Below are 21465 nucleotides of genomic sequence, written 5' to 3' on the forward strand. Positions count from 1 at the left end.
GAAAGAGTGAAAAAGTTGTTTTGTAACATCTGCATGTAGTGATGTAAGAATTAAAATATGGAGCATTTCCATAATATAGACCAGTACATACCTTCAAGCTCAGGTTGGTTGGTTGATTTGGGGGAAGAGGACAAACAGCAAGGTCATCGGTCCCCTTCGGATTAGGGAAGGATGTGGAAGGAAGTCGGCCGTGTCCTTTCAAAGGGACCATTCCGGGATTTGCCTGAAGCGATTTAGGGAAATCACGGAAAACCTAAACCGGGATGGCTGGATGCGGGTTTGAACCGTGGTCTTCCCGAATGCGAGTCCAGTGTGCTAACCGCTGCGCCACCTCGCTCGGGCAAGCTCAGGGACATTGTTTATAAGGATGGAACAATTTATGCACCCAATATTGATTCAACCAGATTCCTAATTTGTATCACTTGCGGGCATTTCGAAAACTGAGCGTCATGTGTTTATTTTTCACAGAATTTCCATTCTTTAAATCATATGCCAAGAACAACATGCTCCAGCTGAGGATGGCATTGTTTAAATAATTTTGTAACTTATTGTTTAGGATATAATAAATAAAATCTCAAAAGTGGCACAATTTTGGCAACTCTCCTACACATATCTGCCTATCAAGCTAAGTTCGGCTCGATGCGCAGTCGGTCTACAGTCGTTGCCGCTGTAAGAGCTGGTACCTCTGGGTTATAAATTTCACACGTCGTGTACCATAAAATCACCTACAGATTTAATCATAAATTCTTTTCATTATACTGCAAACACTCTTCGACAAAAAAAACGACGCACCACGGAGGAATTATCAGAATCGAACGGAAATTATTAGATGTGATGTACATGTACAGACAAAACAATAATTACAATTTCAGAAAACTTGGATGATTCATTCAAGCTAAAGAACTCCACAAATTCAGCAAGTCAATAACGCGTTGGTCCATTTATGGCCCTTGTGGAAGCAGTTAAGCAGTTATTCGCCTCGGCATTGATTGATAGAGTTGTTAGAAATCCTCCTGAGGAATATCGTGACAAATTCTGTCGAATTGGCGTTACATCGTCAAAATAGCTGGGTGGAGGGCCCGCCCATAATGATCCAAATTTTCGCAATACGGGAAAGATCCGGCGACCTTGCTAGCCAAGATAGGGTTTGGCAAGCCCGGAGACAAGCAGTAGAAATTCTTGCCGTGCGCAGTCGGGCATTATTTTGCTGAAATGTAAAACCAGGAGGGCTTACCATGGAGGGCAACGAAACGGAGGGTATAATATCGTCGACGTACCGCTGTGCTGTATGGGTGTTCCGGATAACAACCAAAGGGGTCCTGCTATGAAAAGAAATGGCACCCCAGTCAGGCCATGTTGGGTCAGCTGCCATAAAGGCCGACTACAGAGAGTAATGGTCTGGGGTGCCATTTCTTTTCATATCAGGACTCATTTGGTTGTCAACCGCGGCATCCTTACACCACAGCGGTACGTCGATGATATTCTACGACCCGTTTCGTTGCCCTTTATGGCAAGCCATCCTGGGTTTACGCTTTCCCGCACACAGTAAGAGTTTCTACTGCTTGTCTTCGTGTTTGCCGAATTCTACCTTCAGCAGCAAAGTCACTGCATCTTCCCCAACTGAGAACGTACGGAACATTTGGCAAGGCCCTCCAACCATCTCGGGATTTTGACGATCCACCTCTTCAATTGTACAGAAATTGACCCTCAAGACGACTTCCAACAACTATATCAATCTACATCTACATCTACATCTATACTCCGCACGCCATCTGACGGTGTGTGGCGGAGGGTACTTTGAATACCTCTATCGGCTCCCCCTTCTATTCCAGTCTCGTACTGTTAGTGGAAAGAAAGACTGTCGGAATGCCTCTGTGTGGACTCTAGTCTCTCTGACTTTATCCTCATGGTCTCTTCGCGAGACATACGTAGGAGTGAGCAATATACTGCTTGACTCCTCGGTGAATGTATGTTCTCGAAACTTCAACAAAAGCCAGTACCGAGGTACTGAGCGTCTCTCTTGCAGAGTCTTCAACTAGAGTCTATCTATCATCCTGTAACTAAGCGCGCTGCTCTGCTTTGGATCTTCTCTATCTCTTCTATCAACCATATCTGGTACGGATCCCACCAGTGAGCAGTATTCAAGCAGTGGGCGAACAAGTGTACTGTAAACTACTTCCTTTGTTTTCCGACTGCATTTCCTTAGGATTATTCCAATGAATCTCAGTCTGGCATCTGCTTTACCGACTATTAATTTTATATGGTCATTCCATTTTAGATCACTCCTAATGCCTACTCCCAGATAATTTATGGAATTAACTGCTTCCAGTTGCTGACCTGCTATATTCTAGCTAAATGATAAAGGATCTTTCTTTCTATGTATTCGCAGCACAATACACTTGTCTACACTGAAATTCAATTGCCATTCTCTGCACCATGCGTCAATTAGTTGCAGATCCTCCTGAATTTCAGTACAATTTTCCATTATTACTATCTCTCGATATACTGCAGCATTACTCGCAAAAAGCCTCAGTGAACTTCCGATGGTATCAACAAGGTCATTTATATATACCGTAAATAGCAATTGTACGACACTCCCCTGCGGCACACCTGAAATCACTCTTTACCTCGGAAGGCTTCTCTCCTTTGAGAATTACATGCTGCGTTCTGCTATCTAGGAACTCTTCAATCCAATCACACAATTGGTCTGATAGTCCATATGCTCTTACTTTGTTCATTAAACAACTGTGGGGAACTATATCAACCGCCTTGCGGAAGTCAAGAAACACGGCATGTACCTGGGAACCCGAGTCTATGGCCCTCTGAGTCTCGTGGAAGAATAGCGCGAGCTGGGATTCACACAATCGTCTTTTTCGAAACCCATGCTGATTCCTACAGAGTAGATTTCTAGTCTCCAGAAAAGTCATTATACTCGAACATAATATGTGTTCCAAAATTCTACAACTGATCGACGTTAGAGATATAGGTCTATAGTTCTGCACATATGTTCGACGTCCCTTCTTGAAAACGGGGATGACCTGTGCCCTCTTCCAATCCTTTGGAACACTACGCTCTTCTAGAGACCTACGGTACATCGCTGCAAGAAGGGAAGGCAAGTTCCTTCGCGTACTCTGTGTAAAATCGAACAGATTAATATCGAAGCACAATCAACTGTGACATATCGCCTTTTCTCGGCAGTAGCTAGATTTTTTAACTGAAATGACGAGACGAAACATTAATTTTTTCCTTCCCAGGACTCCAACCCGGCACCTATCGCTGTTATATTCCAGAGAAAACGAACGTTAAATATGGGTTTGTTGCACCAGCAGCGACATGTGAGCATGTTTGAACGAGAAATAATATGACGAAGAGTTCAGTGCTGACTGGGAATAGAGCTCCACACATATCGTGGTTGACTACACATAAAGAGGTGTCAGCTATCGAATTTTTCTCCACCGGCATCTCGGAATAACATCCTTGAACTTACAGTGATCTCGCAAATAGTTCTGTGTCTCACTGGGAGTCAAAAACGTCAAATATCGTTTGTGTTGACAACGAATGAAAATACATTAAACAACGAAATTATTATTCACCAGCAGATAGGTGTTCTCATGATAGAGCTTGATAATACATAATGAAATCTTTAGTGCCGGACCAGAATTCGAACCCATTCACGTGCAATATGTGGAGATGTTGACGAATCTGCAGCTTTGAACAAACAACAAATTCTAGCCGAGCTGTATTGTCACGAAGGGACCAAATTCCGCGTTAAGGGCGGTTTGAGTTGCATTCCCAGTTCAGAACCAATTTTATCGACATACTGAAGCTCAGATAAAAGATGGAATAAGTGTCCTGTGAGCCTACATAGCGTTTGTTTTGTCACTAGAAATAAGGAACTAGAATAAGAAGGGTTACTGGCGATAGCGTTTCTACATGTCGCCACTCCAGACTTTATTGTGGCTCAACCTAACGTCTACTTGGTAGAGAAGAAATATCATTTTTAATGTGAATTTCAGACCACAATGCCATTATATCTTCTTCGCTTGGTGTAGCCAGAAGAGAATGGAATCTGTCTCTCCTTATCTAAAATCACTGAAGTTGGAACCGAACCCACACCATAGATACATGAACCTATCATCAGCCGAACAGACCACCAAATCCTCTTCTCAATGGCTCATTTTTCTATCGTAACGCCATTGTGCTACACTGGCTGAGAATTCTGACACACAGGCTCCCTGTATCAATTTGCTGCATGTTCAGTAAATCCATTTACTTGCTTGAACAAATCACCATGAACTAGCTGCCTCGGCTACCCAGTGCATACATTCAACTTTATTTTGTAATCACCAAAATAAAATCACGCAACTGCCAACAACACAGAACTGCCAACAGTGTAGGATGCAGAAATTTAAATTGGAAGTGTTCCTTTCCACTTGAGCTACTCTATTGTGCTATCTGTTTGTTGAAAACGTCGTGCAGTGCAAAGGAAAAGGTATAACTGTTTGTCACTCAGGAGTATTGACCTGGCCATATGCATTATCGCACAGCGCTGTGGAATGCAGAAGTTCTGGAAGAATTCTTGTTGACTTCTGGAGCTGTTACAGCAACGTGTCAGATAGTAGCGTAATAGTAAGTATCGCGCACGGTAGTTAAGATGTCGCGAGTTCGAGTACATTCACTGCTATATTTTTTAAAACGCAGTCCTGCTGTCTGCTAAAGTAATCAACCTAATGGAACTTGTAACATAATTCAATTCACTTCTCAAACCAAAATAGTCGTATGTGGAAAAAGGACTAAATTCTGTGACATTTTGTTCATTTCAGGTTTAACAGACAGTAGATGCATTTCGAAACATTTGTATTATGTATGGGTAGAGCGCATCGTGCCAAAATACGTCGGAAAAGTATTTTCTACATTAGCTGTCGTCGGGTAGTGGCATTTTATTCTTCTTCAAACCTTGTTTGAGAGCTTTAACTCAGAACAAGTTTTCTACATGCATGTAATCAATAAACTACATGTGCATTTTCAGACTGTTATAGTTTTACTATTGTTTTAAGAACGTTAAAGGAAACCTTACGAAAATTGTGAACTGTAGTATAAAAAATGAAATAAAACTACCCACGATAACCTTACGACGAAAGTCTGTTTTAATAAAACTGAGTATCTCAACACAAGCGTGCCTCTATCGTCACGAATTGGTAAAATACTACTCACTTAGATTTTGATTGGGTCTGTGTTTAATTGGTATGCTGTGTCATACTCAAGATGTATGCAAATGTGGCATTTCATAAATAAAGTTATGTATTCCTAGAACCCCAAAATTTGCTTGTCAGCAGCGGAAAGAGGCGTTACCTGTTGTGCAGCATTGTAAGCTTTTCACCATGAGCCGAAAGTATTTTCTTGAGTTTTCATTAGTGATGTTTAATCTGACTGCTTGCAGCTCTTTCACAGAAGGGATAAAAACGCTACATTCAGTGAGACGAACTGCGGACCATAACAGACGCTTTTTCACAGGACAGCACGTTACCACAGAGCTGGCAAAGAAGTATGTCTCTTTGCTTCCTCTTAAGAGACCAATAGTGGCTAGAACTCGTAAACCGCTATTTGAAGGACGAGATTAGTTGCGAATTCCACCTGCAACGACTTTCCTGGGCTGAAAACCGTAAATTTACAATCTTTTGTTATACCTCAAGCGATAATAACTCAGATTATTCAATGGAAATTACAGGTAAAATAATGTGAACTTTGAGGCTTAATTCCGTGCACACCAGGAAGTAATTCGTCGATCACAAAGTTGCCAAACATACATTGCCCTGTTGTCAAATCTCAGTTACAATACCAGCAGGAAGAAGACGAACCGATGTGATCTCACAGCGGTCTGGGAAGTGACCATAGCTGGTGTCTCCAAGTCGCGGCTGCATACGTAATGCGTCTGATTCGCATTTCTGTAACTAGGTTTAGGGACTGGAGCGTAGTTACTAATAATACTCAGAACTGACTGCAAACTAAGCATCATAAATCAGTAACTCTCATAGTTGTTTTTATATTTCTTTCGTAAGTGTACTCAAAACTAAGAAACTCATTCACAGACGTTTTCGTGCCTCGCCGATAGTCGAGCACAACAAACAAATAAAAATAAAAAAAGAATGTGTGTGTGTGTGTGTGTGTGTGTGTGTGTGTGTGTGTGTGTGTGTGTGTGACAGAGAGAGAGAAAGAGAGAGGGATAAAAATCAAAAAGAATGAGAGAGAAAGAGAGTAAAATCATTGTAAAGAAATTGAATCATGGTATGTAAAGAAGTCTATTCTTAAAATGACACGTTCCACATCATTACGAAATATCGTATTCATGATATATGAAACAAGAATTAATCTAATGTAATCTAATCTAATCATATCATATTGATGACTAGCCATGAAGAGTCATGAATTACCGAAATTTTTGCTAATACCAGTAACCAAATCTAAACGTGAAAATAAAAGACGACAGTTTTTGTAATAAACCGGGACTGCTATCAAGTCCCTTTCGTCCCTGCTAACTGACCACGAAAGATGTCTGATATACCTCTATTCTAAAGTAACAAAGTGTGCATGCATTTAAAGATGAAATGCATATGTGAAGTTCTGTGACGGAGATACGAATCCAACACGTAATCGGATTGTTAACTAAGTAAAATCAAATGTTTCGTATCGGTTTGTCTTACCAGCTGCTAGGTGTTTAAATCTAAAATAAGGATACAAACTTTTGTGCCTAAGCGAAAATCGAACTGTACACCTACCGTGCATCCACGAATAAAGCTTAAGTATCAGTTGCTTACTCACCAATATTAAGATGTGTGCCTGTTTGACCAGAAATAACGACACCTATTGCGATTTTTTGCAACACATGAACAGACATTAAAAAGGTACGTTAATTTTCACAAACAGGCCGGTGTGCACGTGATAGGGCTTGAAATGAAATTATAAATATTTTTGTACTGGATCAGGATTCGGACCCACATACTTACCTTTGGAGGAGACTTACAGAAGAGTGCAGTCTTGAGAAAAGGATCGAAATGATTGAACTATACTGTTCCGAGAGATTCAGATCCTCGAAAGAGGAGATACGAATTCGAATCACAGTCCAGCACCAAATTTTTCATCGTCTCTAGTTCAATCAAGTACAAGTAAAGTAAGAGCCCTGTTCCTTTAAATGGCTATCGGTTCATCAAATAAAGTAAAATTTTCTAATGTAAGTAAGTTTACCATGACTTCCGCTATGTCATTTCCCAACGTAAACTGGCTCTGCCCCGTTGGTAATGAAGGAACGTGATGTTTAATGCAGATTCTGGATTATAACGTCTTTCTCTTGATGTTACCAGGGCTAAAGTAAATCTGTTTGTGCCTCTTAAAAGCAAATGCCTCAACCCACGCATTGCACCTGTGATAAAAAAATGGTTCAAATGGCTCTGAGCACTATGGGACTCAACTGCTGAGGTCATTAGTCCCCTAGAACTTAGAACTAGTTAAACCTAACTAACCTAAGGACATCACAAACATCCATGCCCGAGGCAGGATTCGAACCTGCGACCGTAGCGGTCTTGCGGTTCCAGACTGCAGCGCCTTTAACCGCACGGCCACTTCGGCCGGCTGCACCTGTGATAGTTCGTTCCGCCAGACCATTGTGGCCACATTTCCCAGCCCCAGGAGTGTGCTGTAACAGATGATTTCCTTAGCTTACAAAATTAGTCACGGTGGAAAAAAAGCGAGTCTATTAAATGGTTAAGTAGAATCAAGCTTCTGAAGCGGAGATTATGCTATTCTCATGTCAGCAGGATGTAAAGACTCTTCTAGGCATCATAGGCTCGATATGAAGCCATTTTGAAATTTTCACAAATTGAGCAAATTTCTTAGTTCGAGAAAATCCACTGGGAAGTGTGAAGTTACCGGATAATTCGATTATTACCGTCATTATTACTATCATTTTCTTCATACCGCTGCTGGAACACTGTACTTGAAGATCATTTGATACCTTTTGGTCACTATAGAAGTAGTCTCCCAAAAATACGTTCTTTCCCTGCCTACGGAATCCTTTTCATGTTAATATCAAACATCAGCAATTACTCGTAGATTACGTTAAAACTAAAGTAATTGATTAAGACGTTACTTGATAACAAAAACGCGCTGCCTTTCTTCATTTACTTGCGCCTAGAAATGGCTATCGAGTACTGCCAAACCAAAAGGCAAGAGATCTTACTGCCTTCCGATATACGTCGCTTTCCGTTCTTCCATATGATTTGGTCAGCTTGACTGTTTCAAGTTGTGTATGACAGACAATGTTTTAGAAAATCAATTGTTTTCCTTTGCAATAAACAGAAAGATTTTCATTCTAAGCTATCCATGTACAAAATTTGCTCAATATTAGTTCAAATTTAATATTCGCTTCTATAATGGAAAGTATTTCACAGTTGCAAAACTCGCATCCGACTCATTGACCTTACACTTAGTCGCTGACCATAAATTCTAGCTCAGAGTGACACCAGATTAAGTAACCTAATGTAGCGAAGACTGTTTGTCAGTGCTCTTTCTCACCGGAAAATACGCAATTCACTCACTGGGCTCCATAAGTACACTGTAACAGTAATTTCTGTGTGTATGCAATGCATACGGATTAGAATTTAGTGGTGCTCTCTCTTCCACTTCTGTATACAATATGCCTGACCTAAACGGGCCCTTTATCATTACAGGCCCTGGACAGTGCAACATCATACTGACAACAGTAATGTGCTTATACTGACAAGCTGACTGTTCGTTTTACCTGATTTTGTAATCATTTAAATAAAACAACATGACCTTCCAGTGGGAGACATTTCGTCCCCCTTTTTCTTCTGTGAAATTTGTCAGTAAGCTTTTTGCCTTCCAACCAGAGAAATGCGGCAGAGTACGGCCGGTAAATGATTCACAAACCACGATTTAGTGCCGTTAAGACGATTTATTTAAACGTCACAAGACTGCACATAGGTGCAATCGATTTCGAGGTGCAAAGTGTTTGTCATCTTACTTTTGTGGCAGGTGGGCATAAGTGATTTCCAAAGAATTTTTATTGTACTGAAATAATCTTTTGTCACAAAGTAACAAGGTAAGTGTTTTATTCGTATATATTTTGCAGGAAACTGTTATCGTGATGGAAGATTATACACCTGAATGTTTGACACAACTGGTAGGGGAAAACGCTGCATATTAACCAAACCCCGCGCCTCCTCTTCTTATCCTCCTATGACACGAGCACAGGATTCTCCTCGCATACCGCTACAGAGCTGTTCCTAGCACAGCTGAGAATTGGCAACATCGTCACAGACATTAGGCAACACTGTGACAGTGCAATCACTTCCGTGTATGGTACTATATTGACTCGCTAAATTCACTTGATATTCCCTTTCCATTTGAATGACTCGTGCTATATAATCCTCATGTAAACTAAGACACTGAGACAGAAAATACAATTTTTTGCCTAAAGAAATGCTATTCCTCACTTTTATGACAACTTTTATTATCTTTCACGATACGTTATGAGGCTGAGCGACAAATACCATGATGAGAGTGGCATCCAGGCAGCAGTGTGTCCGTAGCCCGGTGGTACCGCCCGTGTCTCGGGTCAGAACGCGTTAATCAGTCGTCAGTTCTAACCGTGGTAGGGGCCAGCGTATGCGAGCTTTTTTTTCTGATATATTTTATGAAGCTGCGAATTTCCAGAAAAAATACTGTATCGAAATCGGAAGAAAACCTTTACACATCAAATCCTCTTGGTAGCTCGACTCAGTAAGCTGTGTTAATGGTCATAGATCTTGGCTTTCTGACTGCCAAGCTGCTTCGCAATACCAGCGTCTCTGAAGAAATTCGAATCGACCATCAGCGATACGAATTTCAATATTGTTCTTCACTTAAGACTCACATGCCAGGGTGATAAGTATGAAGGAAATGAACCTCTTGATTACTATAGGGCCTCTATGCTAAATTTCCACAGTAGCAATTAGGAACTCCCTGCAGACATTTGCTAACAGCGGCTCTAGCAACTTACTTTTTCTCTGGGTAGCTTCAAATATGGGCAATTTTATCACCTTAAATCCAACTGAATATTTTAAATATCACTTGTGAACAGCGTTCACTTCTCCATTAATTAAGGTATAGACCTCAAAACAAGCTGTTTGCCTGAGTAGCTATAGAGCAGGTCCTGATAGGTATTGACACAATCTTTTGCATCCATTTACCATAGAGAATCAAAGAAAGAAATCAAACACATTACACTGCATTTACTCTCTGTACCTTGACTAACACATATGAATCCATGACAATAATAAATTATTTGAGGAACCTCCCGTGAAAGGAAAAAGAACAGAATGTGACGCTTTAATTGTAGTGCACTGGATCAGAAACAATGAAATTAATTCTGTGCCACATTGATGTATGGAGTTCTAGTGTAATAAAATAATCATCAAATAAAAACGATTTTGTGCTTCCTTTGCTATCAAGAGTGAAACACAAACCGTAGACAAGTTTTATGGGTCACCACTCAACAACATTAAAGCATTTCACGTGGTCAAGAGTGCAGAGTGGAGCAGATGTTGTCGGCAGAAGGTGAGACAATGTAGTGCCTCAGCCCCCGCCGGTAGGCAGTAAACGGGTCCCAGAGAACTCTGATGCATGCGGTGTTCAGAGGCAGATGGTCGGCAAAGAAATCTTTCGCTAAAACATTGTTGGACCAAACTGTTATTACCAGTGTGACAGAAACCGAAATCTATTGTAGATTCGCTTGAATTACACTCATAGTTTCAGCACCGAGAGGAAAGGGGCGATAAAAACTTGGTCGACGTGTGCTTTTAGTTACCAGACGTCGTATTAGCTAGACTCGCGTTTTACCTCAAGACTACGGTCGTAGTCGAGGATAAAGTACTAAGACTGAAGTCAAGACTTCCTCTGGGAAGTGCCGCAGTCTACAATTTTGCCAGATTGAGCATATTGCCGGACATAGAATTCTGAGGTGACCATGACTGTATTGTCCACCTTACGTGAATGACTAGGTGGTCAATTTTTTTGTCTAAGACTGTATCTACAACACATATTGAACGCCAAAGACCCAGAAGAATTAAAAAACAAATAGGTTTATGAGATCAACGTTAACTATAGCGTTCGAAGTATTCATAGTATTGTATATGTGTGTGTAAACGCCTTCCAATGCGCACTCAAGGAAGACAAGGACACACAGTCTAGCTTCAATATTATAAATTCGCCTCAGTTTGCGGATGAACTCAGACTTAGGTTGATAATCATTTTGAATATATAGCAGTACTGTACCAATTGATGTTAAACTCGTTTTCAACCAATGATTCCCACAGCTACAGAAACACTGCTTGTGATACCTCATAGACAAAATACTTACGCAGTGCTATCAGACGAAAAGATCAAACAGACACAAACTGTGGAAAGTTTGTTTCACAACCTTCGTAGCTGGATAATGAGCTTTTTCCTATTTGAGATGTCTGTGAACATTGCCGTTTGAGACGATTTAAGACGAAACTAAAGTCCTTCAGCTACGACAATGTTTAATCATCAATATAATACGATTAGATTAGATTACATTAGATTAATTCCTTTTTCATGAATCATGAATACGATATTTCGTAATGATGTGGAACATGTCATTTTAATGAAAGATTTCTTTACATACCATGATTCAATTTCTTTAAATTTTTTACTCTCTTTCTCTCTCATTCTTTTTGATTTTTATTCCTCTCTCTCTCTCTCTCTCTCTTTCTCTCTCTCTCTGTCACACACACACACACACACACACACACACACACACACACACATTCTTTTTTTATTTTTATTTTTTTGTTGCGCTCGACTGTTGAGGAGGCACGAAAACATCTGTGAATGAGTTTCTTAGTTTTGAGTACACTTACAAAAAAAATATAAAAACAACTATGAGAGTTACTGATTTATGATGCCTAGTTTGCAGTCAGTTCTGAGTATTATTAGTAACTATGCTCCAGTCCCTAAACCTAGTTACAGAAATGCGAATCAGACGCATTACGTATTCCAGGCCGTTGCAGCCGCGACTTGGAGACACCAGCTATGGTCACTTCTCAGACCGCTGTGAGATCACATCGGTTCGTCTTCTTCCTGCTGGTATTGTAACTGAGATTTGGTAACAGGGCAATGTATGTTTGGCAACTCTGCGATCGACGAGTTACTTCCTGGTGTACACGGAATTAAGCCTCAAAGTTCACATGATTTAACCTGTCATTTCCATTGAATAATCTGAGTTATTATCGCTTGAGGTGTAACAAAAGATTGTAAATTTACGGTTTTCAGCCCAGGAAAGTCGTTGCAGGTGGAAATCGCAACTAATCTCGTCCTTCAAATAGCGGTTTACGAGTTCTAGCCATTATTGGTCTCATAAGAGGAAGCAAACAGACATACTTCTTTGCCAGCTCTGTGGTAACGTGCTGTCCTGTGAAAAAGCGTCTGTTATGGTTCGCAGTTCGTCTCACTGAATGTAGCGTTTTTATCCCATCTGTGAAAGAGCTGCAAGCAGTCAGATTAAACATCACTAATGAAAACTCAAGAAAATACTTTCGGCTCATGGTGAAAAGCTTACAATGCTGCACAACAGGTAACGCCTCTTTCCGCTGCTGACAAGCAAATTTTGGGTTTCTAGGAATACATAACTTTATTTATGAAATGCAACATTTGCATACATCTTGAGTATGACACAGCATACCAATTAAACACAGACCCAATCAAAATCTAAGTGAGTAGTATTTTACCAATTCGTGACGATAGAGGCACACTTGTGTTCAGATACTCAGTTTTATTAAAACAGACTTTCGTCGTAAGGTTATCGTGGGTAGTTTTATTTCATTTTTTATACTACAGTTCACAATTTTCGTAAGGTTTCCTTTAACGTTCTTAAAACAATAGTAAACATGAGAGAGAAATTAACCATCAACGATATATGCGAATTCTCTGTCTATAACAGTCTGAAAATGCACATGTAGTTTATTGATTACATGCATGTAGAAAACTTGTTCTGAGTTTGAAGAAGAATAAAATGCCACTAACAGACGACAGCTAATGTAGAAAATACTTTTCCGACGTATTTTGGCACGATGCGCTCTACCCATACATAATACAGATGTTTCGAAATGCATCTACTGTCTGTTAAACCTGAAATGAACAAAATGTCACAGAATTTAGTCCTTTTTCCACATACGACTATTTTGGTTTGAGAAGTGAATTGAATTATGTTACAAGTTCCATTAGATTGATTACTTTAGCAGACAGCAGCACTGCGTTTTAAAAAATATAGCAGTGAATGTACTCGAACTCGCGACATCTTAACTACCGTGCGCGATACTTACCATTACGCTACTATCTGACACGTTGCTGTAACAGCTCCAGAAGTCAACAAGAATTCTTCCAGAACTTCTGCATTCCACAGCGCTGTGGGATAATGCATATGGCCAGGTCAATACTCATGAGTGACAAACAGTTATACCTTTTCCTTTGCACTGCACGACGTTTTCAACAAACAGATAGCACAATAGAGTAGCTCAAGTGGAAAGGAACACTTCCAATTTAAATTTCTGCATCCTACACTGTTGGCAGTTCTGTGTTGTTGGCAGTTGCGTGATTTTATTTTGGTGATTACAAAATAAAGTTGAATGTATGCACTGGGTAGCCGAGGCAGCTAGTTCATGGTGATTTGTTCAAGCAAATAAATGGATTTACTGAACATGCAGCAAATTGATACAGGGAGCCTGTGTGTCAGAATTCTCAGCCAGTGTAGCACAATGGCGTTACGATAGAAAAATGAGCCACTGAGAAGAGGATTTGGCGGTCTGTTCGGCTGATGATAGGTTCATGTATCTATGGTGTGGGTTCGGTTCCAACTTCAGTGAGTGATTTTAGATAAGGAGAGACAGATTCCATTCTCTTCTGGCTACACCAAGCGAAGAAGATATAATGGCATTGTGGTCTGAAATTCACATTAAAGATGATATTCCTTCTCTACCAAGCAGACGTTAGGTTGAGCCACAATAAAGTCTGGAGTGGCGACATGTAGAAACGCTATCGCCAGTAACCCTTCTTATTCTAGTTCCTTATTTCTAGTGACAAAACAAACGCTATGTAGGCTCACAGGACACTTATTCCATCTTTTATCTGAGCTTCAGTATGTCGATAAAATTGGTTCTGAACTGGGAATGCAACTCAAACCGCCCTTAACGCGGAATTTGGTCCCTTCGTGACAATACAGCTCGGCTAGAATTTGTTGTTTGTTCAAAGCTGCAGATTCGTCAACATCTCCACATATTGCACGTGAATGGGTTCGAATTCTGGTCCGGCACTAAAGATTTCATTATGTATTATCAAGCTCTACCATGAGAACACCTATCTGCTGGTGAATAATAATTTCGATGTTTGATGTATTTTCATTCGTTGTCAACACAAACGATATTTGACGTTTTTGACTCCCAGTGAGAGACAGAACTATCTGCGAGATCAGTGTAAGTTCAAGGATGTTATTCCGAGATGCCGGTGGAGAAAAATTCGATAGCTGACGTCTCTTTATGTGTAGTCAACAACGATATGTGTGGAGCTCTATTCCCAGTCAGCACTGAACTCTTCGTCATATTATTTCTCGTTCAAACATGCTCACATGTCGCTGCTGGTGCAACAAACCCATATTTAACGTTCGTTTTCTCTAGAATATAACAGCGATAGGTGCCGGATTGGAGTCCTGGGAAGGAAAAAATTAATGTTTCGTCTCGTCATTTCAGTTAAAAAATCTAGCTACTGCCGAGAAAAGGCGATATGTCACAGTTGATTGTGCTTCGATATCTATCTTATTAGGTTCTGGGTTCGAATCCCTGTCCAACACAAAGTTTTACCTCACGGCAATTCAAGTAAGCTACTTGTTAAGAAGCAATATTTGACATCTCTCGTAGTTCGTTAACAGGGACAATAGGTGCTGGGTAGGAATTCGCGTCCGTTAAAAATGTTTGCGTTATGTAATTTAAAGTTGGTATTTGCTAATTAATACTGTCTAAAGTCGAGGTATATCACTCTCTGTATGCCTAATCAGGAATGACTGTTAGTTTCCGTCAGTCACGAAATCTTTGCTTAGTCTGCATGAGCTGGGTTTGAATCCATGTGCAGAACAAGACGGTTCGTCGTGTCATTTGAAGTTCATACACATTCTCAACTATCTGCTCGTGAATAACTTAAATTTTTAATCTCATTTTGTGTTAAATAATAATTACGGTATGTTACTTTGAAGAGGATATCATGAATACAACGAACTTATTACGTGCATTACCTATCTGACCTAATAATGAGAGTGGTAACATTTCAGGTATGTCATTTATTGTAATAAATGTGAGCTTACAAGCCTTAAGGACAGTCTTATCTGTGATAAGGTGTTCCCTGATATTTGTAGTATCGTAGTATTACTTTACATCTTGAGTTATTGCGATACAGATTAGTGTTTTCTAGTGGTGACTTGTTGGAACCATTTTCAATAGGTAAACCACTGTACCAAGGAGCGATTAGAGGACGTGCTAGACAGATGTGTTATGTGGATTGCATGCGAATCAGGAGAAATGCAATTTAGGTCGTTCGGATACTTTTGAGCATGACTGTACAATGGTTTTGAATTTTGTCCACTGATCCTCAACACTATCTGTATTTGAGATAAAACTTTTGTGTTGAGCCGTCCAGTACTCTGAAATCTGCTTTTTGTCACTTTTGCTAAACAGATAAATCTTCCTACCTTTTTCAATATTTCAACCAATGCCAATCCGAATATCTGCTTGCATAAGGATCACAAGTAAGCAACGCGTTATTGACTTGCCCAGTTTAAGCTCTTTCTCTTAAATAAACCATCCAGTTTTTTTGAAATTGTAATCATTTGTTTGCCTGTACAAGTACACCACATCTACCGATTTCTGTCCAATTCGGGTAATTCCTTCGTGGTGAGCCCTCTTTTTATGTCCTTGCGTGTACGCACAATAAGAAAACCATCGGTACTTGCTATCCTTCCTTGTGTTGCAATTTTAATGGCCAGCAGTGTATTTAGCATTCATATGGCTAAAGAGAATTGATCTATAACGTTTTAGAGATTTAAAAATGTTGATGTTTCCAACTTTGCACTTGTAATAAACGTGGTTAGAATTTTTTGGTTGATAGCTTACCTAGTACGTTCTTGATGACGAGCTGGTTCTGCTGCTCGAGCTTGACGAAGGTGCCCCACATGGACTTGCTGTCGGGGATGGGGTTGGCGCGCACCCAACCGCCGCACGCGTACTGGTAGAAGTCGGTACACGGGTCCGCCGTCTCGTCCATCAGGCTCAGCACCGACGCCGCTGCCGTCACGCACGACATGGTCACGCAGTACGCTTCCTCTGTCAACAATCGGAAACACTGAGTTTCTCCATTCGCTGGAGTGGCAACATTTGAGAGCTGTAAATTACTTAAAATCGTTAAGTTTGAGATTACAACTGTGCACTAATGGACAACGCATTTTAACGCCGCAAGGTAATCATCGTAAAGGCATAGAACTACCGCTATACATGAATAGTAACATTGTAAATAATTAATTAAATATTCAGACTAATACAGGTGCATCAGTACATAAATAACTGCCTTTGTAACGATACTCGGAGCTGCAATAAATCTTTTTCACTCCAAAGTATTAAATTAGAGTGGCGTTTCATAAGATTTCGAAACTAATAGCAACTTCTGGCGCATGTAGACGGCGTGGAACGAGTCACAGTGGAGGGTATGTACTTGTGGACAGTAGACTAGTGTTCCGGCTTTGCCGTTACGTGGTACATAGTAGGGTGTGGTACTTTTGTCCTGCATAAAATGAGGCGTAAATTCGGTGTGACCGAGCAGGAAATATGTGTCATTGCCCTATGGTGCACTAGAGCTCATCCTCCAAAGAAAGGGTCGGAGTTCATAGTAGCATAAGTGGTGGTAGTAGTAGTTGTAGTAGTAGTAGTAATAGTAGTAAGTGTTGTTGTTGATCTTCGTTTCTCATGCACAGATAGACAGAACCTCAAACTAAATAAACTATATAATGAATTTCATCAATTAGAGAAATAAATTAATGAAATTGATAAATTTTCAAAAATATGTTCCAAAATGAACGGTAACCTGAAAGTGTGTGGGACGTAGCGCCTTGAATCGTACCTATATAAGTCGGACGACAGCTGTTAGCTTCATACAGACGATGTGTCACAACATTTGTAACTTATGTGCATTCCGATCCAGCAGCAGTTCAAAAATAGTGACGGCTGTGGCCGAAACGTGTTAGCATCTTACTCACTATGAAATCTTAACAAGGGAAACTCCTCATCGCTTCCCCCTCAGATTTAGTGATAAGATGGTCCAGTGGATAGCCTGTCAAAACCTGAACACAGATCAAGCATGAAAACAGGAAGAAGGTGTATTGTGTATCATGATAAAAAAGAAGCAAAATAGAAACAGTGTACGGTCGAAGGTCAAGGAGAGCAACATCGAAAGATCGTCAATAACAGCGGCGTCCTGGGTGTGTGCTCAAGGTGTTGGGTTACGAAGCACAAGATCCGTGTTCACATCACCCTCGTGCCCCAATTTGTTTTTAATCACAAAATCACAAACTGACCCTGTGATCACTGACGTATCTGTTTGCTGTATTCAAAGTTGTGTCTGTGTCGTCGTATAACCTCCGTTTGCAACAGCGGGAGTGACGAAGAAACCTCCAGACGTACATATCTCCTAATTGTTCTATACAAGTACCACATGTTATGACTCTTGCGTTCTGTTTTGCAAGTTTGACTCTTGAAATCCATTGTTGTAACATAGTTCACATCCGCTTATTTCTTGTTTTCATTTCTGTGAGAGGTCTATGCATCACCTCGCTTGCTCTCACTATTTATCGCATTTACTTGCGACAGTAGTGTATTTTTACCACATGACTCATATTTTGTAACCAATGTGCAGTACCACAATTGCCAAGACTACAGAAGGAGAACAGACACGTCAATGACCGGACGGAAAGTTCATAATTTTGTGGAGAAAACAAAATGGTGCAAAGGGAGATCTGAACACGGATTTCCCGTTTTATAGTCCAACATCGTGACCACACAACGACGACGTCGAAGGTCTTACAATGCACTCGGTGTTGCACATCTTGAGCTTGAACCGCTCACCGTTTATATTTTGCTTCTTTTTTCCTGTTTTCGTGCCTGATCTGTGTTCAGTTTTTGACAAGCTATCCACTGAGCCATTTTACCGCTAAATGTGAGGGGTGTGCGCTGGGGAGTTTCCCTTGTATGTAGTCAAAACCATGTATTTGGAAATGAAACTATACTACGTTTTTTATCAATTATTGTTGATTTAAAGTGTTTAGTTATTAGTGTGAATGAAAGTGCGAATGCCAGGTAATATAATAAATGAATATTGTGCTGACTATTAACTGAGGAAAAGGTACTGTTGCAGACGTATTTGTACAGAGAGAGTGAATCATAAGCTCAGGGGAAATTTGTAAAGTGTAATTCGCCAGTTTATGGCATGAGGAAAGAAGAAACATTTTACGGTAATTCAGTTGTCTAAAGAGGCTTTTATTTTGATATTTGTGGATTTTATAAATTTGTTCTTTTAATAAACTGTTCACAAAAACTATTAAGTTGCGATTGGTCCAGTGTGAAAAAGCTGAATAGCGCAGGTTTACACTGACATATCATTGGCTGCAACGTTTTTCAGCCAAGAAGAAGAGAGCACATTCGCGCGCGTTTTGTGAGCTAAAGAATTGCTTTCTGGAGTCTACGTTCAGTTCGAAGCTCAGACACCATAACGACCGGACGAGTGTATAAGGAGCTCTGAGTATATGTAATAATTTTGAGTAATTAGCGTTTAAATTGAGCGTTGAGTGCCATGAAGTAATCGCGGGCAGTAATAAAGACGAAGGCGCGAAATTCTGGCTTTAATATGTGAGCTGTGGCTTTTGAACTAACTAAATTCCGCGTGGAGCATTGTGCAAGTTGGGACCGAGAACTACATGGTCAAATGGCTCGAGTTGCGAAATATTTGAGCGTGCATTCTGTTACAGACAATCCGTTCTGTAATTTTTCCGGTAACAGGTTCGGTAAATACTATTAGCTGGCTGAATAAGAATGACCGTGATGGCGAAACTATAAGTTCTAATTTGCACGGATTTGGCGGTTTCTTGTAACAAGGAAGCGTGGATATAGTTCAAATTTCATTCGAAGACTTGACTTTTACTCAGTCGCTCAATTTATCTGATAAAGGAAAACTTGACGCGCCCTTTAGAATCGTGTGACGCTACTAGTTCTACTACAGCTTCTCCAGTAGGGAAACACTATTCGTCTCCTAACAGGACAAGCGCGTGGATTGGACTGCAGAAGAAGGTATAACCGAAGGTTGAGTGGACATTTTCTGTGGGACGAACACATAACCGCGTCGTTGCAAGCAGGCCAAAGTCATGATACGAAAAACACCTGCAAAACATCGCAGAACCATCTCCAGCCTAAACTGCATCCCCCATTCACTGTGGGCTCAACTCCTCATTGGGCCGTCGATGCATTCGACGCCTTGCATCAATTGAAAATCGGCAAAACCGCAACTCATGGGGCCACACTACATGGCTCCAGTCAACTATTGTCTACTTTCTGCGTTGTTTTGCCCTATGAAAACGCGCACGTTTATGTGCTGCTATAAGCAATGACATATTGCGAGGTACGCTACAAGAAATATGCATTGCATACAATCCCTTCGCAAGGATCGCTTGGAAACTGTTTGAGATAGTCCTGCATTCAATTACAGTTGCAATTCTGCTCGGGTTTAAAACTAACTGCCATTGAGAAGGCGTGACACTTTACTCCAGTCCCTGTCGGTTGGGATCCTTTTACGCCCACTGTTCTTACGCCGTGGTACAGGGCTGCGAGTGGTACACCAGTCCTAGACTCGCTGGACAGTCCTCATTGGTATAACAACTAGTCAAGTAAATCATTAAACTTGTGTCTACAGGTACGCCCGAAGTCGACAGTTTTCTGCCATTCCGTGACGTCTCCACGTCGATTCATCTTACTGTGCTAATCCCATACAACCGACTGGCAAGTACTTCACTGCCATGACTTTAATCAGTGACGGACGGTCACACGGCCGCATGGCACTAGTTCATACCTATCTACAGCGTTCCAAAGCGACGAGTGCGCTCTTTTAAAGGCATGACTAACATTTCTTTGCTGCTCAAGAGGAGAACACAGCAAGTGCTATGACCCGATTTCTCAGAAACTTCGCTCAGTGGAATAGGGGTCCAAATAAGCGAACACGTGTCTCGGCTTATCCGACTGTTTCTGAGAAAACGACCGTCAGAGTTTTCGACGTAATGTAGATGTCCTTTAACGTGTGACAAGCCTAGCCCAACTAGTGGCACAGTGGCTACCGTCGCAGCCTCTCACTTTTGCATCCCGTGTCCGAAACCCGATTATTGCTCTTATTTATTTCATTTATTTATTTTTTTCATTTATCTACCCATCGCTATAGAAGATTACTACGCAGATGTTTTCCAGTGTATACTGAAATAGCGTTGTCCTTAGGTGAATGGAAAAATTATTTGAAATTGTTCTCAATGAAATTCCTGTTCATAATCAATAGCAAACGCCAGTTTTCGGAAAAGTTGTCTGTTATGCTTGGTCTGCCCCGAAACTATTGCCAAAGTGGTAAATCTTGAGCAGTGATGACGAGGATTCTTTCCCGAGTGTGGTAAACCCAAGAAATGTCGGTGTTGCAAACCTGCCTTGGCGCGATGCTTGTGGTGTTCGGAATTTTAATTATCGGTGTCATCCAAGGGATTGCGCCAAATCTTCCTGAAGAAAAAACGTAAGAATGACATATAAGAATTGATATAAAAACGAAAAATTAAAATATGAGAATTTAAAAAGATTGTAAGCCCTGAATATACCATACACACATATATATTCAATAATGAATGAATGATACATATTGTGAAACCTAGTTATAATTTTACAATTAAGTTAACTCTCTTGTATCTCCTAACTTCATAAGAAACATTCGTATAGTAGATAAATGAAAATAAAATAAAAACAATATTCGGATTTCGAACATGAGACGCTATTCACTATGTGAGCTTCTCGTGCGTTGAAATGCATCTGAATTACGTCGAAAACCTTCGCCGTGGTTTTTTCAGCAGCAGTCGAATATCTGCGCATAAACCGAAAAACGTATTCACATATTTAGACCCCTCTTCCACTGAGCGAAGTTTCTGAGAAATCGTGTTATGGCGGTACGCATTCACCTCGTGAGCGTAACTTGGCATACTATGACGTCTGTACTGCATTTTAATGTGAATGGGGTGAAGACAACATACGAAGGAGCTGAAAATCTCGGCGCAGGGAACACTTA

At 40.6% G+C, this 21465-nt stretch overlaps 1 protein-coding gene across 3 annotated transcripts in view; it reads right to left on the reverse strand.

Moving 5' to 3' along the window:
* Nucleotides 1-21465, reverse strand: part of LOC124721627 (endothelin-converting enzyme homolog) — a 416974-nt gene that overhangs the window by 128144 nt on the left and 267365 nt on the right. For all 3 annotated transcript variants that reach the window (XM_047246685.1, XM_047246686.1, XM_047246687.1), the window contains exon 4: nt 16230-16439. In XM_047246685.1, coding sequence (XP_047102641.1) covers nt 16230-16439 — 210 coding nt within the window. The remainder of the gene's footprint in view (nt 1-16229; nt 16440-21465) is intronic.

This window comes from Schistocerca piceifrons, chromosome X (genome assembly GCF_021461385.2).
Source record: "Schistocerca piceifrons isolate TAMUIC-IGC-003096 chromosome X, iqSchPice1.1, whole genome shotgun sequence".
Taxonomy (NCBI): Eukaryota; Metazoa; Arthropoda; class Insecta; order Orthoptera; family Acrididae; genus Schistocerca; species Schistocerca piceifrons.